The sequence below is a fragment of the Buteo buteo genome, chromosome 5, assembly GCF_964188355.1.
Source record: "Buteo buteo chromosome 5, bButBut1.hap1.1, whole genome shotgun sequence".
NCBI classification, from domain to species: domain Eukaryota; kingdom Metazoa; phylum Chordata; class Aves; order Accipitriformes; family Accipitridae; genus Buteo; species Buteo buteo.
Genome location: NC_134175.1, coordinates 31,771,908 through 31,789,049, shown reverse-complemented (window position 1 = coordinate 31,789,049; position 17,142 = coordinate 31,771,908). Strand labels below are relative to the sequence as shown.

General features: G+C 36.1%; 1 protein-coding gene across 8 annotated transcripts in view; it reads left to right on the top strand.

Moving 5' to 3' along the window:
• Positions 1-17,142, top strand: part of UBR3 (ubiquitin protein ligase E3 component n-recognin 3) — a 122,539-nt gene that overhangs the window by 72,251 nt on the left and 33,146 nt on the right. For 6 of the 8 annotated variants that reach the window (XM_075028474.1, XM_075028472.1, XM_075028470.1 and 3 more), the window contains 4 exons: positions 2,109-2,219; positions 4,449-4,661; positions 5,477-5,613; positions 11,198-11,283. In XM_075028474.1, the coding sequence (XP_074884575.1) occupies positions 2,109-2,219; positions 4,449-4,661; positions 5,477-5,613; positions 11,198-11,283 (547 nt within the window). The remainder of the gene's footprint in view (positions 1-2,108; positions 2,220-4,448; positions 4,662-5,476; positions 5,614-11,197; positions 11,284-17,142) is intronic. The other 2 variants (XM_075028473.1, XM_075028471.1) reach the window with 1 other exon arrangement.

Below are 17,142 nucleotides of genomic sequence, written 5' to 3'. Positions count from 1 at the left end.
GCTGTCAGAGTTAGTTATTCACAGTACCCTGGTTTTGCATCATGTATTAAGACCATTTTAGGGTGAGTCTACACTAAAAATTGTTTTCCAATTCTAGTAGCTATAATTCTTTTTCTGTTCTTTAAATGCGTAACCAGAATGTACATTTCAATCTGTGTATAAAATTATTTTTTTGAGAAATGGAGATTTAGTAATTAGACTTACTATAGCTAGGTATTCTGCAAGAGAATTTTCTAGAATTCCTTATCATAAGTTTGCCGGTGGTGACTGTTTTTTTCAGTTCATTACTTTCTGAGAACTACCAGTGAGGTAATTTTATTTTTGACATGTGGGCTTGTGATGGGTTGACCCTGGCTGTACGCCAGGTGCCCACCAAAGCCGTTCTATCACTCCCCCATCCTCAGCTGGACAGGGGAGAGAAAAATATAACAGAAGCTTGGGGGTCGAGATAAGGACAGGAGAGATCATTCACTAATTACCGTCACGGGCAAAACAGACTCAGCTTAGGGAAAATTAGCTCAATTTATTACAAATCAACCAGAGTAAGGTAATGAGAAATAAAACGAAATCTCAGAACACCTTCCCCCCCACCCCTCCTTCTTCCCAGGCACAACTTCACTCCCGGATTTCTCCACCAAGCCCCCCCAGCGGCACAGGGGGACAGGGATGGGGTTTACGGTCATCACACGTTATTTTCTGCCGCTGCACCTCCTCAGGGTGAGGGCTGATCACACTCTTCCCCCGCTCCAGCGTGGGGTCCCTCCCATGGGAGACAGTCCTCCACGAACTTCTCCAACGTGGGCCATTCCCACGGCCTGCAGTTCTTCGCGAACTGCTCCAGCGTGGGTCCTTTCCACAGGCTGCAGTCCTTCAGGAGCACACTGCTCCAGCGTGGGTCCCCCACGGGGTCACAAGTCCTGCCAGAAAACCTGCTTCAGTGTGGGCTCCTCTCTCCGCAGATCCGCAGGTCCTGCCAGGAACCTGCTCCAGCGCAGGGTTCCCACGGGGTCACAGCCTCCTTCGGGAACCCACCTGCTCCGGCGTGGGGTCCTCCACGGGCTGCAGGTGGAGATCTGCTCCACCGTGGACCTCCCTGGACTGCAGGGGGACAGCCTGCCTCACCAGGGTCTTCACCACGGGCTGCCGGGGAATCTTCGCTCCGGCGCCTGGAGCATCTCCTCCCCCTCCTTCTTCACTGACCTTGGTGTCCACAGGGTTGTTTCTCTTATGTGTTCTCACTCCTCTCTCCAGCGGCTGTTTCTCACTCTCCCAACTTTTTTTCCTTCTTAAAAATGTTATCACAGAGGCGTTACCACTATCGCTGATTGGCTCGGACTTGGCTGGCGGCAGGTCCGTCTTAGAGCAGGCTGGTATAGGCTCGCTCTCTCTCGAACACAGGGGAAGCTTCCAGCAGCTTCTTACAGAAGCCACCCCTGTAACCGCCCCCCCCCCCCCCCCCCCCCCCCCCCCCGCTACCAAAACCTTGCCACATAAAACCAATACAGGGCTATAAGTGCAGTCTTAGAACAAGGCCGATGTTTTCAAAACAATCCTAGTATAAAACTCAATTCACTAAACAAGTATTTGTTCTCTTTTCCCTTTATGATGTTATATACAATATTGTTCAACACCACATTAAAAACCCTAAGTGTTTACACTGAATTTTAATAACAGATTGGGGTTTAATTATATAACTGTGATCTTGTTATTTTGGTTACATACAAAGCTGAATGAAATGTATTGGAGCAGTATATTGCCATTGGACATGGGATAACTTGTACTGTTGGAGCAGATGGTAGAGTTAGAGCCATCTTCATGCTGTAATACAAGAGGTTCTTTAAAGAATTCATTATCTTAAGTGACAAGAACTGCAGAAGTTGTAGCTTAAGTGTTTGGCTGTTTGTTGGAAAGAATAACATAATGGCAGCCATGTAAGTTAGCATAAGTAAATACTTTATAAAATAAAATTTTTATTTCTACAGCATGTCTTTTAATTAGATAGCATGCAAATAAAAATCTATATAGTTTTTAAATCTTAAAATAAGTTGTGGTAAATACATTTTTATATATTGTTGTTCTTTTTTCTTACTGTTTTTGCTTTGTCTTAGAGTTCCTGTCTGCAGGCAGTGTCAATAGGCTGGGAAGGAGGTGTTTATGTACAAACTTGCGGTCACACTTTACACATAGATTGTCACAAATCTTACATGGAATCTTTACGGGTAAGTGAAACTAAAGATTATCTATTCTACTTGGATCTGAACTGTTCTTAGTGAAGTCAATTGGATTTATGCTGTTCAGTTCAGAGAAAGGAATACTGGGTTTACATGAATGGACAAAGATGTTTTTATTATGTTTCAAGAACTGTAGATACTAAATCTCTTATTACATCTTGACGTTATTAACAAAAGTATGTTTGTTTTCAGTTATTCTGATATACAGAAAAATATATCAGTTATTCTGATATACAGAAAAAATACTTGAGTAAATTAATCCTGTTCTTAAAAAATCAAGTCACTGGTTTTGGGGGTTCTTTTTCTGGTGTGCATATTCAGGTGAAGCATTTCTTATGCTTTTCATTTCTGTTTCATAGATTCCTATTTTGATGTTTAACGTGCGTTAGAAATTACAGAGATACTGAAGAAAAAATGAGAGGAGAATTTCACAAATACAAACTTGTGCTTTTGGTTAATTCCTAATATGAAAATTCAGTTACAAAAAGTTAGATTTTTATCTCCAGTTATGTATGGTATATGTTATGTATATACATGCAGTTTAGAGAAATGAGTTAAAATAGTTTAACTCTTGTGAATTATGCTTTTTTTTTTTTTCCTCTCCTTGGAAAATACTGTTGGGAAATTACTGCTATATAAGGTTTTAAAATACGGTTTGATTGTCAAGCCTCAGAAATCATTGGCTAGAAAAGACATCCTTATTTTCACACAGTCTCGGTAAAGAGGGTAGTGTTCCACTGATGTTGCTGGCCTTCACCCCCCTCAACCTCTTCAGCGCAATTGCAGATCTTCTGAATGGCACCGCAGAAAGTTATCACAAGCTCAGCAGTGGTAGAAGTCATCAGATTTTAAGCAATCATTTCTTTCTGCATTATTTAGGGTAATAAAATAAAGACTAAATGATGACTTCTTGTTCCATTTGAAACTGCTTTTTTACTCAAGATTACTTTATGTGATATTTCTTTAGTTTTATTTTTTTTGTACGTTTTGCTGATTTGTTTCCATTTTGAGAAATACTATGAGCAATGCTTTCTATTTTTAGAATCAGCATTGGTTATACTGTGAAATTTACCACTAGAGAAGTTGGAAGCTGTTCCACCTTTATTGGATCTCATCATGAATTGTTCTTTTCCATATGACTTTAAAGATGCTTTCAGGGGTAATTGTGTTGTCAAGATAATTAAGTAAAATCTGGGCTTTCATGGTAGAATCTAATTTTACAGAATTTTGGAAAAGTAATCTTTGGCATCATATAGACACTGAACTCCCTTTTCTGGTGGATCCTTACCTGAAATAAACTGTTAATTCTATCTCATGGTATTCTTGAAGATTTCTAGATTATTTAAGTGAACTTTTGATCCTAGCATGTATTACTACTACCTAGATGACTGCATAATAATTTTGACTATTCCTAGCATTCTTAATACTGAAATAATTTATATAGACTTGTGTTCAGCTGAGTAAAACATTTATTTTTACATAATACAATCAGAGATCAACATCCAGAACAGTATGTAAAAGTAGGCGCACCAGAATGCCTCAGCATTCGGGGCTGATTGCTTGAAGTTTAAATTATAGTCACTATTATGTTAGCAGTTCTCTTCTCTCAGGAGTGGGAAACCACTGAAGCAATTCACGAAGCTGAAGCAAGGTTGTTTGCCAGTAACAGAAGTACTCAGGAGATGTCCCCACTTCCCACACATGTGCTTCTGTGTCCATTTTTTGATCCTTCATGATAAAGAAGAAATAATCGGGGGTTTTGTCATGCTGCCCTCCAATGGCTACTTCATTAGGTTTTTCAGCCTGTACTACTTCTGAAGAATAACTTCAAATATTTCTCATGACTGAAAATAAAATTGCCTTTTGGTAAATTAAAAGGTGTTATCAAGGGAGTCTCAAACTTTATTGGGAATTGCTAGAAAGAGACAACACATGTAAAATGTTCAAAACAGCCCACTGATGTATTTCTAGTTTATTATGGGGATATTGTTGACAATGAAGAGTACTTAAAAATTAGGAAAATTAGTTGAGTTGGAGGATTGTAAGATAGTCTCTAGTAGTTAAGACCTTTTCCACTAAAATGAGGAGCTATTCCAATTATTCTTTCTTTACAGTTTTTGGTTTTAGACTTAGTTCTTTTGCTATACACCTGAAATATCAAACTAAAAATTATAATCTTTTGCAAATTTCAGCTACGTCTTCTTTCTTTTCTTTTAGAATGACCAGGTCCTCCAGGGCTTTTCAGTGGACAAAGGAGAATTTACCTGTCCCCTCTGTAGGCAGTTTGCTAACAGTGTTCTTCCTTGTTATCCTGGAAACAATGTGGAAAGAAGCCTTTGGCAAAGTCATAGTGACAAGTGTATGCAAGATCTTGTACAAGAGGTGGAAGATCTTCAAGAGCAGCTGGGAACTTTCCCAGTAAGCATCAGTGTAAGGCAGAAAGATCCTTGTTAATTTGCCTCTACCTTTCAGTTTTTACATTATGTTGCATTTGTGTCCTCTTAGAAACTCAACAACCTGGGAAACTTCGTTTTCTTCTGATATGGAAGATAACATACTATTTTTTTTTTATATCAAGAAATTTAAAACATTTGCAGCACTTATTGCATTACCTATTAAAAATATACAACTAAAAAGCTATGACAAAATGCAATTAATAGAATTTTTTATGGAGTACATTTTTACCTCTCTCCATAGTAATTTACATAGAATTGAGTCATGTAATATAAAATTTGTTTATCATTTCTTTACAATGTAAAACCACAAATATCCTTGTAACTGGAAGCTATTTAAAGAATGACTATTAAGAACATTTTAAGGTACGGATTATTTGTTTTACAGAAGGAGCAGTCTGCAGGTGCTTATGTATTGCAAAGCTTCATGAGGTCTTTCTGAATGATAGAATTAATTCTATTAAATTTTGCTAGCATTCCAGTCTTGATGGAGATACTTTGTGTTATTTTCGCATACCTACGCAATGCAAGTATACTTCAAAATAATGCAAGCACTGAGGTTCTTGAACTTAGGAGATGGACAAAACAGTGATGTTTTCATATTCAGAACAAATCAGAATAACTTTCAGAATATGATAACACTTCTGTGAGACAGAATATTGGCTTTTAATGCATATTTTTTCATAACCTGCAAATGTGTTTTTATAAATATGAAAGTGCTACACTTTGCAATCAGCTATTGCATTTCTTCAGGTAAAATTAACTGATCTTCTTTTGTGTCTTTGTTCATAGTCTGAAACCAATCTCAGTAAAGAAATGGAATCTGTAATGAAAGATATAAAAAGTACCACACAGAAGAAGTATACAGATTATAGTAAGAGTCCTGGATCACCTGACAATGATTTTCTGTTTATGTATTCAGTAGCCAGGTGAGTATTTTTCTTCTTTTTGTATTTTTTCTTTTGTGTTTCTCACTAATGGTATTACTCATGAGATAGTTTTCTTTAAATAAATAAATAAAATTCTATCCTCTCCAAAAAGTACTTTTTGAGTACTTAGTACACTTGAGATTACATTTTCTGATTTTCATATCCAGGCATATGCAAGATGGAAAGATATGCCTTTCAGTTCATTTTTAGTACATGCAGCAGTGACACAGAACCTGGAGAACATTTTGTCTTCTGCTTGTTTAGTTTTCTTCTTTATTCAAGGTTTTGCATTCCATATATAAAAATTCTGTGTTGAATTTCTTTTCCTACCTTCCTTTCCCAAACTGTCAAACCTTCTCTACTACTATTTAGCAGAATGAGATTATTTCTATATCACTGCCATATTGCTGGTTTTTAAATCACAAGGTGTTTTTAATCTTTCTGTCAGATATTAGTTTTATGTACTTAAATAGGGATCACAGAAGGAGCCTTTTCTACATCAGCAGCCAGGAATTTCTTCATGTGAATAAGACTTCTAAAAAAGTGTCAAAACTACCAGCATTTTCTGCATGATGTTTCATTCTAGTTTTATAGCTCTCTGTCACAGACACCATCTCCAAGAAGATCACACAGTCCCTCCTTCCATCTATACCATTAATGTTAAGATGCTCTGAATAGTTAATCTGTTCAGATGTACTGTAATGCAGGGTTTTCCCATAAGAAGTTGAAATACTCATTAAGCAAACGATTTTCTAAACTCTGACTTACTGAGGCCTGCAGGGAGGGTGCTGCCTGCAGGGCAAGTACAAGCATACAAGTGATATCATCCGCTAGCATTTTTTACCGCAGTTTCATAAACTCCAGTTGCTGAGTATCTTTAGTAGACTGGTGTCTTTAGTACATAAACAGTGGAAATACTTAAGATGTGGCTTGGCAGGACTCTGGATAATCAAATCTTAAGGTTCAGCATTTGACAGAAGGTTGGACCATCTCATCTCCAGAATTCTCTTCCAACCTAGACTATTGTACAATTCTATTAAAAGAAATATTATCTGTATTCTTTAAGAGTATCTTAACTGTGCCTTGATTAAGAAGAGCGATTAAATTTTATACATAGCAAGTTAAAAGATTATTCTGTATTACTTTAAATAGTATGTGTTATACAGGGATAAATAATGTTGAGATTTTTAGCAATGATGTTTTTGCTGAATTTAATACCCTTCCAAAAATACGAAGGACTCAAAATTAATGTTTCCCATATAAAAAGTATGATTACTTGTAACTGTAACTTGACATGCCATTTAAGGTACAAAAATGGTGTTATCATTTATTTCTGGGTGTAATGTTATATAATTGCTAGCTAAACATTTTAGATATATCTATATCTTATTATTTTGATATTAACACCCTAAGCCCAAGATTTCTGTGTTCATTCCAGGAGTTAAAAATACTTCAAACCAGAACAGCATTTCATTCCTGCTTGCACTGCTAGAGAGAGAAAGCACGGTTGACCACTAAGATTAGAATATGCCACCTGTACTTGTGACCTCTTCTTGTTAGGTTAGACTCGTGTCAGCAATTTTCCATTTATCCATGGCTGAAGGATTTCGGGTGTTGGATCCAGCCTTCTGTATTGTTACCATAACTCATAAGATCACTCACGAGGGTGCCTGGCAGATCAGCTACAAAATGGTTAATTTCTTTTGCCTTTTAATTCATCAATCCAGATTTACAGGCTTCTGCTACTTTATAATTGCATGAGAAATACAGGTTTAAAAAAATTAAAACTTTTTAAAAGACATTTTAATATAACTTTAAAGTTTGTATTTATGGAAATAAATACATAAGTGAGCTGGTCATCTCCCAGACTGAAGAAGTTTTCTTTGTATGATTTTAGTATGTTTTGTTTAATTGTAAGAATCCAAACAATGGACTATCCACAATTTAAATTAACACTGAAGTAACTGGCTTTCTGGTAGTTATTCCTGTCATTCAGCCTGTTTCTTCCTTATTTCCATCCAGTTCTTTTTGAGGTAATGATATCCTTGTGTTCCTTACCAACCAGTTATCTTTGAGCATTTCTAACTTCATGTATTCTGAAACATTTCGTTGTTTCTGGTCAGACCATCTACAGCTGTTACTCATTTGTTCCCAGTATTTAATCTAACATACAGATAAAGTGGTCAAGGTGATAAGTAGCCCCTGTTTAAATAAGCATTTGAATGCAATGATATTTTTGACTCCATATATTTGCAAGTGAATTAAACACTCTTCTTCTAAGTCATGTTCCATTTTCAAATGGAAATTGACATCATCTGCAGTCTTCTTAAAAGATGCTAGTTTACAGCTGGAGGCCAGCTTTGAAGTGGATGTCTGCATGCTGGAATGGGAATACTACTGGTTAAACAAGATGTAGCCATTTGCCACAGCTTATCCTTTCTGCTTCAGGAAAACGGGAACTTCCATTTCTTAATTCACTTTTGCTTACCCAGACAGATGTCACTGGTAGCAGAGAAAAGAAATTACAAGCAAATTCTTTACCACCTAGTGGGAGAGCTAGCCCCTGTCTTTTCCTAGCAAAAGAGGCACTCAGCGTCTTGGCATTCTGAATTGTGTGCACAGCTGGAAAAGCAGCTCCTTAGGTACCTCCCCCTTTCCCTACAGTCTTACCTTGTTAAATTTATGCCCTTTTTGTATGCATCCCTCCTTGTCTTTGCTGACATTCGTGAGATTAGTATAGTGTGTCATTCACAAATCATGTGTGTCTAGCTTTAATTTTAATAGGTCCACATTCATAGCATTGATGACTGGCATTTGTGGCAGTATCTTGGAGGACTGTTTCTGTATTACATAGCAATAGGTCTTGTGTTAGCTGTGTAAACAAAGCATTTGGTTTTGCTGTCAGCTATATAGAGAGTAATATAAGAACCTTGTGTTGTTGCAGTCTGTGTCTCAGTATCTAGGTTTTTTCATGTATGTTGTCTTCGTAAAGGGGGAAAAATGGTAATGCTTAACTTGATTCTTCTGTCCGAATAGAAAGAGGAGGTCCATCCAAATATGTTCCCTTTCTGGAAAGGGCATTGTGTTTTTACTTCCCCCTACTCTGTCCTGATCTGAATTCTGAGAAATATGCAATCACCCTGCCCACCCCCAAGAATGTTCCTTTAATGAAGGCCCACAACAAGGGATGAAGTAGGGCTGTTCTTTAATCAGGAGTCTGCACAGCTGAGCAAAGTCCATCTTCTCAGGTTTTTTCTTTGAGTGAGGAAGATAAAGCCAGTGTTCTACAAAATTTGTTGCTTCAATGAATGACGCAAAGATTTCTAGATAGAGGAAACAGTCACTCATATAGATTTTCTTTCTCCTTCTCTTTCTTTCATGTTGAGGGGGCTGAGATAGCAAAGGATGCTTTCAGAGATGACTCGGTGTTCCCCTCTTCTATCAGATGCCCCAAGTTTTTCTTCATTGGTGAGAGAATAGGCACCAGGAGGTCTGCTTTTCTTCAGTAGAGGGCAGATGGTACTCAGATCCTCAAGGCAGAAGGGAGCTTGAATTAGGGAGGAGATACACTAGTCTCTTTCAAAAATGATTTAGGGCTGTACCCGATACAGAACATTTTATAAAGGAGAAGTATTCAGTTTCACAGAAGATGCTTTCTCTACTGTGCACTTTTATGCCAAAGTTTAGGTATGTTTTGAAAGAGATTTCTTAGAGGAAAAGGTTAATATTTACATTTCCAAGAAAGCTGAACTACAAGGTGCTGTCTTTGAGGAGCTGGGGGCAATGAAGAAGTGTGGGAGGTATGAGTTGGTATGATATGTGTGATGGAGTGTATGTTTCCAGAAATCTCTCTCCTTAACGTTCCTTATAGCAAAAAGTACTATATAACACCTCATACGTATCAAGAAGAGTTTTTTCAGAATTGTCCCTGAGGTTTGTTTTATAAAATTGTATGTATTTCTTAGTGAAAGGGAAAGTGAAAATTCTAGATCTAGAAAGCTGTTCTTAGACATTCAGGTAGTGTTTTTGATTTAAATCTTAATTATCTTGGTTTTAATGCAAGGCTGCCATTAATTCTGTTCTACACGTTAGTTGTCAGAAGGTCTGTAGAAATAAAACATACTGGTTTCCTTTATATTCTCATGATGAACTAGCACATCCTGATCTACAGTTGCTATTTTGTCAACTAATATGAAATCCCTGTCCCTGCTTCCTTGCTGGTAGATTTTTAGAAGTTCAGTGAGCACTGCAAATCGCCTGAAGAGTGGAAAATTCCCCTGTCACACAGATGCCCTTATCAGCAGCAACCAGATGGAGCTCTGAGCAGGCACATTATCAATGTTAAATTGCCTTTTCTGAGCAGAGGGGATTAAAGCATTCCTTCAGAAATGGGTGGCATAAGCTGCAAACTTATTCTGAAATGTTACTATTTTAAAAACATATGAAAGTATCTTAACAAACACTGCATATCAAAAATGTATTAGTCTTTCAAGCTGATGGAGCTGAAGTTCTTATAAAATAATTTGTTTTGAATAAAATAATCATCCTGTAGTTTCTTCTTAAATATGGGGGGTGGGGGGGTGGGGGTGTTCTTAGCTTAGATACATTATGTGCCTAAAATTATAGAATAGAATTTTAATATGTATTCAGTTGCATTATATTGAACCTAAAATTGTTTGATTTTTAGTTAAAGGACAAAATATGTTTAGACTGAGCTTTGCAATTTGGATTAAATTAGCAAAATAACATTTCAGAATAATACTTTAATTAGAGATGTATGTTGACTTACTAAAGCAAGCTCTCAGAGAACATAACGTAAATTGTTTGCTCCAAGTCTTGGGGGTGAAAGATAATGCAGTACTGAAACTTCCAATTCCAAAATTAAACAAAGCTATATCGAATTTGGCCTAAACAATTGGTGCCTAAGTATCAGATTACAGTAATACTAAGAAAGCAAGCATCAATGTGACATGCTGAGATTTGGTGACACAACTCCTGTTTCATACTAATGAGCTGCAGTGCCTAGCAGTGTTTCATTCAGAATTAACCTCCAAGGCTTTTATTAACTAACCTATCTATAAAGGTCAGTGCTTCCATTATAATTTAGGCTGTTTTCATACTTAGTTACTTGATGGCATATCCATTTTACTGTCTGTTTGTTTAAAGCAAAACAAAACCCCTGCCAATAAAGAGAGCACTTTTTAGACATATCTGATTGATTGAAATTTAGCCAATCTGTATATTGTCTTTTCAGATTTGCACATAAATTCCCATATTATCAAGGGATTCTGTATGCATACAGAAAAAAGCCTCACAATTAACATTTTTTTTTTTATTCTTAAATCACAACTGTAGCAGCTCTCTTAATCTAGTACTTGCTAATCAAACCACTTAAAATCACATATGGCAATATCTTGATAAAGTTTGTTTTATTCTGAGTCACGTCTTGGCAGTATCTCACACTAAAGATTAGTTCACAGCATTCTTTTATTTAGTGTATGCTGGGAGTTTGTCGTGACTCTTTCAAGTCTGTAGAAGCTTGAATAATGCTGTTCCATTCAACACTGTTACATTTTTCTTGCAGAACAAACTTGGAACTTGAGCTGGTCCATCGAGGAGGAAATTTATGTTCAGGAGGTGCAAGCACAGCTGGGAAAAGATCATGTTTAAGTAAGTTTTATGTTACAAAGTGCAATATAAATTATTAGAGTATTGAATAAAGATGTCTAGTTCTATCTTTCTTTTAAGAACCTTTTCTGCCATAATGAGTCTTTGGGTTTTGTTGCAATTTGAGAAATCTGAAATAATTTGCACAAATTATTCATTAGACCTGTTCATGTGTTATGAGTATAATCTATTTAGAAATCAATTGTCATAGTATCCATGTAATAATTTTTAATAATTTCCCATTTTTATGAATAAAACTAGAAGTATTTTAAGGGTAAAGCAGGAAAGCTTCATTTCACCCTGGCTGTTGCTAGTAATAGTAAAGAAATTTGTTTCTCTTGAGTGCAAATGTAGCTCATGACTAGGTCTCATACTTAAAAATCTGCAGCTACTATGTCCCATGTCTTAAATTCCCTAGTTCTTTCTCTGACAGGAGAGTTTTGCAAATTTTCTTTGGTAGAAACTCTCAAATCTTCATTGTTCCGAAACCTTCAATATTTGGCAAATCATGCACTTCTGGTTGACAGAAGTGCTTTTTTCTTAACATAAAATCTTTTAATCTTTTACTGGAACGTAAACTGTTAGGAATGGACAATTTTTTTTTCAGGAAAAACTGGAAAGCCTGCCAGAATACTACTACTACTAATGCTTGTTTAGATCAAGCTTATGCAGCAGTAGCAGCAGATTCAGTAGTAAAAATGTTAGAAAGCTTGGGCCTACCACTGCCTTTTGGTACATGATTTGTGGGTGATGCTTTCCTCATCATTTGAGGGGATGAGCCGCCAAAGAAATCCCATCACATGCTATGCTCTCCACATCCTCTCTAGGATAAGAGCCTTCTGTTTCTGCCAGGAAGTGTAGTTCAACTGATTTCATTCATGTGTTGTTGTGATTTGTGAAGAGTAGTTTTAAACCCCACTGCACATTGTCTTCCCCCGCCATCATTACTTCCCTTTCCCAGCGGAGCAAATTACCTGAAAAATGCATGTGTTAAAGGAACATTGCTAGATCACTGTTTCCAAATTTGAAGCATTTAATAAAATCAAGGCTCTGCAAATAATTTCTACTTGGATTACAATATATTTTCAATAATATGCTTACCTAGTAAGATAGAGACTTTCTCTCTGAATTTTAGCAACTTAATGGATGCGTTACCTATTTCACAGGCATGTTATTTGGAAGACCACGATGAGCATTTTAAGGTGGAGATTTCAGCCTAAAATTGAAAAGCTTTTGAAATATTTAAAGTAAAAATAATTTATAATTGTGTTACACATTATGAGAGTGTAGCCCTGTTTTCACATGACTTTACTAGCCATACAAGATCTTTATAAGTCTTGACATTTTAAAGTTTGGAAGAATGTGTGTGGGAAAATGGCCTGTAATCTGTAAGGTCATGTTTTTATCTTATTGTTAGTTTTTCAAAGTCGGGAGATCTCAGCTTCTCTCTGTTTTGTTTTTTTTTTCTAAAGATAAAAGTGGAATGAAATACATTTATTACATCTTAAAACACTGCGAAATGTTTGACCTCATATCCGTATAAAATTTGTGTTGCATGTACCTATTTAAAAGCTTTATATATATATATGTACACATAGATAATGGTTTTTCTCATGGTGCTTTATCACCAACTAATGTCAGTAAGTGCTGGAAGATCATGACTTTGCAGAGAATGACTGAAACAGTGCTGGGCAGCTTTCTTGGTGCACCTCTCTATAGCTCCATTGTTTCTATTTGAACTATATCAGCTGACATCAAGGGAGGAACTACCTTGAAGTTGGTTTTGTTTATTTGGGTTTTCTTAAGAAAGAAAGAAAGAAAGAAAAAAATTCCACCAAGCTGAGGCCTGGTAGCTGACACTAAGTAGTTTGTATAATACGTTACTTAATTTTTTTCTTATACTTACCACACCATCCCTTCAACCTCATCTTGCATAAAGAAGGGCTCTTAACATACTTAGGACCCGAGTTTAAAAGGAAGCATACCTTTTGCTGACAGCTAGTGAAAAGATCAGTCAGGATTTTTAAAACAAGTCTTGAAATGCATGGAGAATACTGTAATCATTGGAAAAATTTCTTTTTTGGAGAATTACAAAACTGGAAACAATATATGGAGAACATATCTCCACTGGAGAATTGTCTTACATTGGATTGTTACTTCAACAAGACATGACAAAGTCCTGTTTAAATTCATATATCATACTTACCTATTTTTCCAGCACTTTTACTATTTTGCCATTAACTTTGTATGTCTCAGAAAACGAACCAATGTTGTCTGTTTATCAAAACAGATGAAACTGGAACAAACTAAACTTATAGAAAGTTGAAGATACTTCTCACACTTGAGAAGTATGGAAATAATTTTCTTAATGAGAAGCTTTAAGTAAGATTACATGAACTATTGCTTTTAAAAACGTGTTAATTTGCAACTATTGCTTTTAAAAATATGTGTTAGTTTACAAAATCTAAAATGTTTATGAAATACATCACTTTTTGGTACCAGCAAATCCGCTATTAAACTGTGCATTAGTTGTCTCTATGAAGAGTAATATAGCCCAGTAAGGAAAGCTGTCTTCAGAATTGTGTATATAGCTTGAGAGACGAAGTTTTTCTCCCCATGATGTGATTTGGCTGTTTTCATGTACTTTCACACAAGAGCTCAATCTGAAATTGGTAGTTTTCCTATAATTGAAAATCGTGTTGATTTTTTTTTTTTAAAACATGGTAACATTTCTTGTTTTTTTGTTTCCACGTACAATACATTGCATTTTGTTTGTTTAATATTTTTCTGTTCCTTTCTTAAACTGTTGTGTAATTTCTTCTGAGGGTGTTGTACATGGAAGTAGTGCTTTTTTTCTTTAGCAGTTGCATTACTTTAGAGGCTTCTAGTGCATATTTCTGATGAAGGGGTAGGGACAGCATTTAAACACATTGCATTTGCTTTTTTCTACAATTTTGGGTAGAATGGTGAGTTTTCTTATTTAGATCTAAATCACTCATGTTGGTGTTTTTAATATCTATCTTGCATTTCTGAAAAATTGAAGGCGGCCTTTAAAGCTTTCATGTGAAAGGTGCTATGTAGATGAATGTGTTGTTGCTTTAAACAGCATGGAGACGTAAATGTTGTCTATTCATTGTTAAAAAACGTTCACGTGCTGTTTATGTTCTGCGTTGGTACTTATTTTGTAAAATCATTACATAGCAAACTAGTCATATTTAATCTTGCATTAAAATAGACTCATTTTTAATGTAAGATAATGGGGTTCTCCTAGGACAGACCTGTACTTCCACTTAGTATTATTATATTTAGTCTTGGACATTAGGCTAAATATGACTAGTGGGAGCAGAATTACTTTTCTATATATAGCAGGGTTTGTTTTAACTAAACTGTTATATAATTATGAGTTTCCTTCATTCCCCCTTCCATGTTTGGTGCATTTAGAGGTAAAGAATTGCAGTTCTTCAGATAAATATTCTATAATAGATTTTATTGTCTTTCCATACTCCTTCCTTTTTCCAAGAGGTAAGCCTGTTTTTAAAGTTTCACTTAAAATGTACCTTCAACTTCTTCATTGTCTTATGCAGTGAGGAAAGAATGATTTTAAAAATCCATACCCTATCTAGAACTTGAATACTGTTTTGTTAAGGTCTTGCTTGCACAATATTGAAACTGCCTTTGTTTCTTAAACACTGTTCATGTCAGGTTCAGCAGGAGTAGTCTAAAATATAACCCGTTTTTTTTTTTTCTTACGTGTGACATAATGAGGTGTCTCTCTTGTGATTAAGCATCCCGCTCTGTATTAGTCTTGTAACAACTGTAAAGTTTGGTGATTAGATATTTTAGAAAACAGAATATGTTGTCCCAGGTGAGCTGTTACAGCAGCAAGTGTCAGGGAAGATGGTGGGAACAAATAGGTCAAGAGCTGTTTTAGTAGATTGCACCATGAGGGCAGCTGCTCTTGGGAAGTAAAATTAAGAATGATTAATGTAGCTGTTAGCGTCAGTGATCGAGTCTGTGTGAGAGGAATGCTGAAGAAAATTTGGCTGTAAAATTGCCATTTTAAGGTTTAAAGTTTTGTGTGTGTGTTTGCATGAGTGTGTGTTACTAAACAGTATGCAACCAAAAAATGCAAAAAATCCTGTTTCCTTACTACTTAAAAATAAAGTCCTATTTTAAGGACCACGTTACAGTTCTGGGTTCTCTTGGGCTTAAGGGATAATTATGATATATAACAACTGTACAGGACAGGTCTTATTTCTCTGTTTTATAAAGTTTAAGAGATCTGATGTTTTGCTTTTTGTTTTCTTTGTTTTGTATTTATGGAACAGCTTCAGAACACAGTATTAACGCTGAATAATTAGGACCTCTGTATGACTTTTGTATCTCTCTTTAACTTGTGTATACATGTTTTTCTCTGACATTGTTACTCTGCTAATCTTGCAATGGTGGGTGAACAATGCCACAAAATTTAAAAGTTATCTATAAATGAATTTGTAATATAGTCCTTTCTTTTAAATCGTTCTTTCTTTATGGCTGCTTTCTTTTCTTTTTTCCTTTTTCCTTTTGTGATAAAGATAGGATTAGGGTTTTTTGGGGAAGGATAAAAGTAGTCTATCACCTTGTCCTCTGGCTTCAGTTTCCCTGTATAGGAGCTCCTTATCCTTATGCTTCCCACAGATAGCAGACTGGCATTTCAGCATCAGCTGCGTTAATTGGAAAGGACATTAATTTACAAGTGGACATCAAAAAAGTATTTAAGATTTGTGTAAGCTTGCCTTAAATAAAATGTCCAGCACCTTCATAACTTCTGTGATGGTTCTAACTGTTGAAAAACTGCATTGTTCCACTGGGGTTTTTTGTTTTGGTTTGGTTTTCTCGTTCACTTGAAGCCTGTGTTTTGCATTTGTAGATGGCTCAGTGGTGTCATCTGTCTTGATTATTATGTTAGTATCAGTTTAATCAGTGCTTTAAGTCTTTCTGTGAGCACAGAAAGTCATCTTGACATGAAGCATTTTCTAAGCTGCTCTTGCTCCTTCTGTATCAAGTTTTTCAGCCACATTGATAGTAATGTCTATCTCCATTTTATCAATATGGCCAGTGATATATGGCACCACTAAGTATGGTTCATTCCTGTAGGAAGAAAAACCTGATTCTTTTACGAATTGCTCAGTTGCAAATGTCTCCTTCCTATAATCTATTAATGTGAATAGGGTTGCAAAGCTTCCTACCCAGCTTTCTGCAGCCACTGAAAATAAAAAGAATACAAGTAGTTTTCAGGATGCTTATTGCCTTGGTACAGCAGGTTTCTGTAGTTGGTTGGTTTGGTTTGGGCTTTTTAGTTTGGTTTTGTGGTTTTTTTGGTTTGGTTTGGTTTTTAGTTAGGAGCTGGCAATCTGCAGATCTTTGGTACCCATCCATTCATGCTAACATTGAAGAAGCAGTTTGTGTCACCAACAGATGATCCTAACTAATTCCTAAAAACCTTGGTACGCCATTCATACCTAGCATGGGAGAGGCAAAGATAGATACCATTAGAATTCTATTGCTAAAGTTGATTTCATACACTGGCAAGTTTGGTGTTGAGGATAATTAGCTGCTTCATCAGCAATTAAGGTTTAAGATTTTGGAAAGACTGTTCATGTCTTAATGCCTTAATAGGCTTTTCCTGACCTTCACTTTTTTTTTTTCTTCACTGATTCCAATCTACTGGATCAGTGATGAATGGGAAGATGCTGTCAGCAGGTCTTTGCAGCTGCTGTTGCTAAGTGGACTATATAAATCTCTACAAGGAGAAAAAAAAATCCTCAATCTCCTTGTTAACAATCAAGTCCCATCTGGTTGTATCAAGTGTTTTTTTGTTAC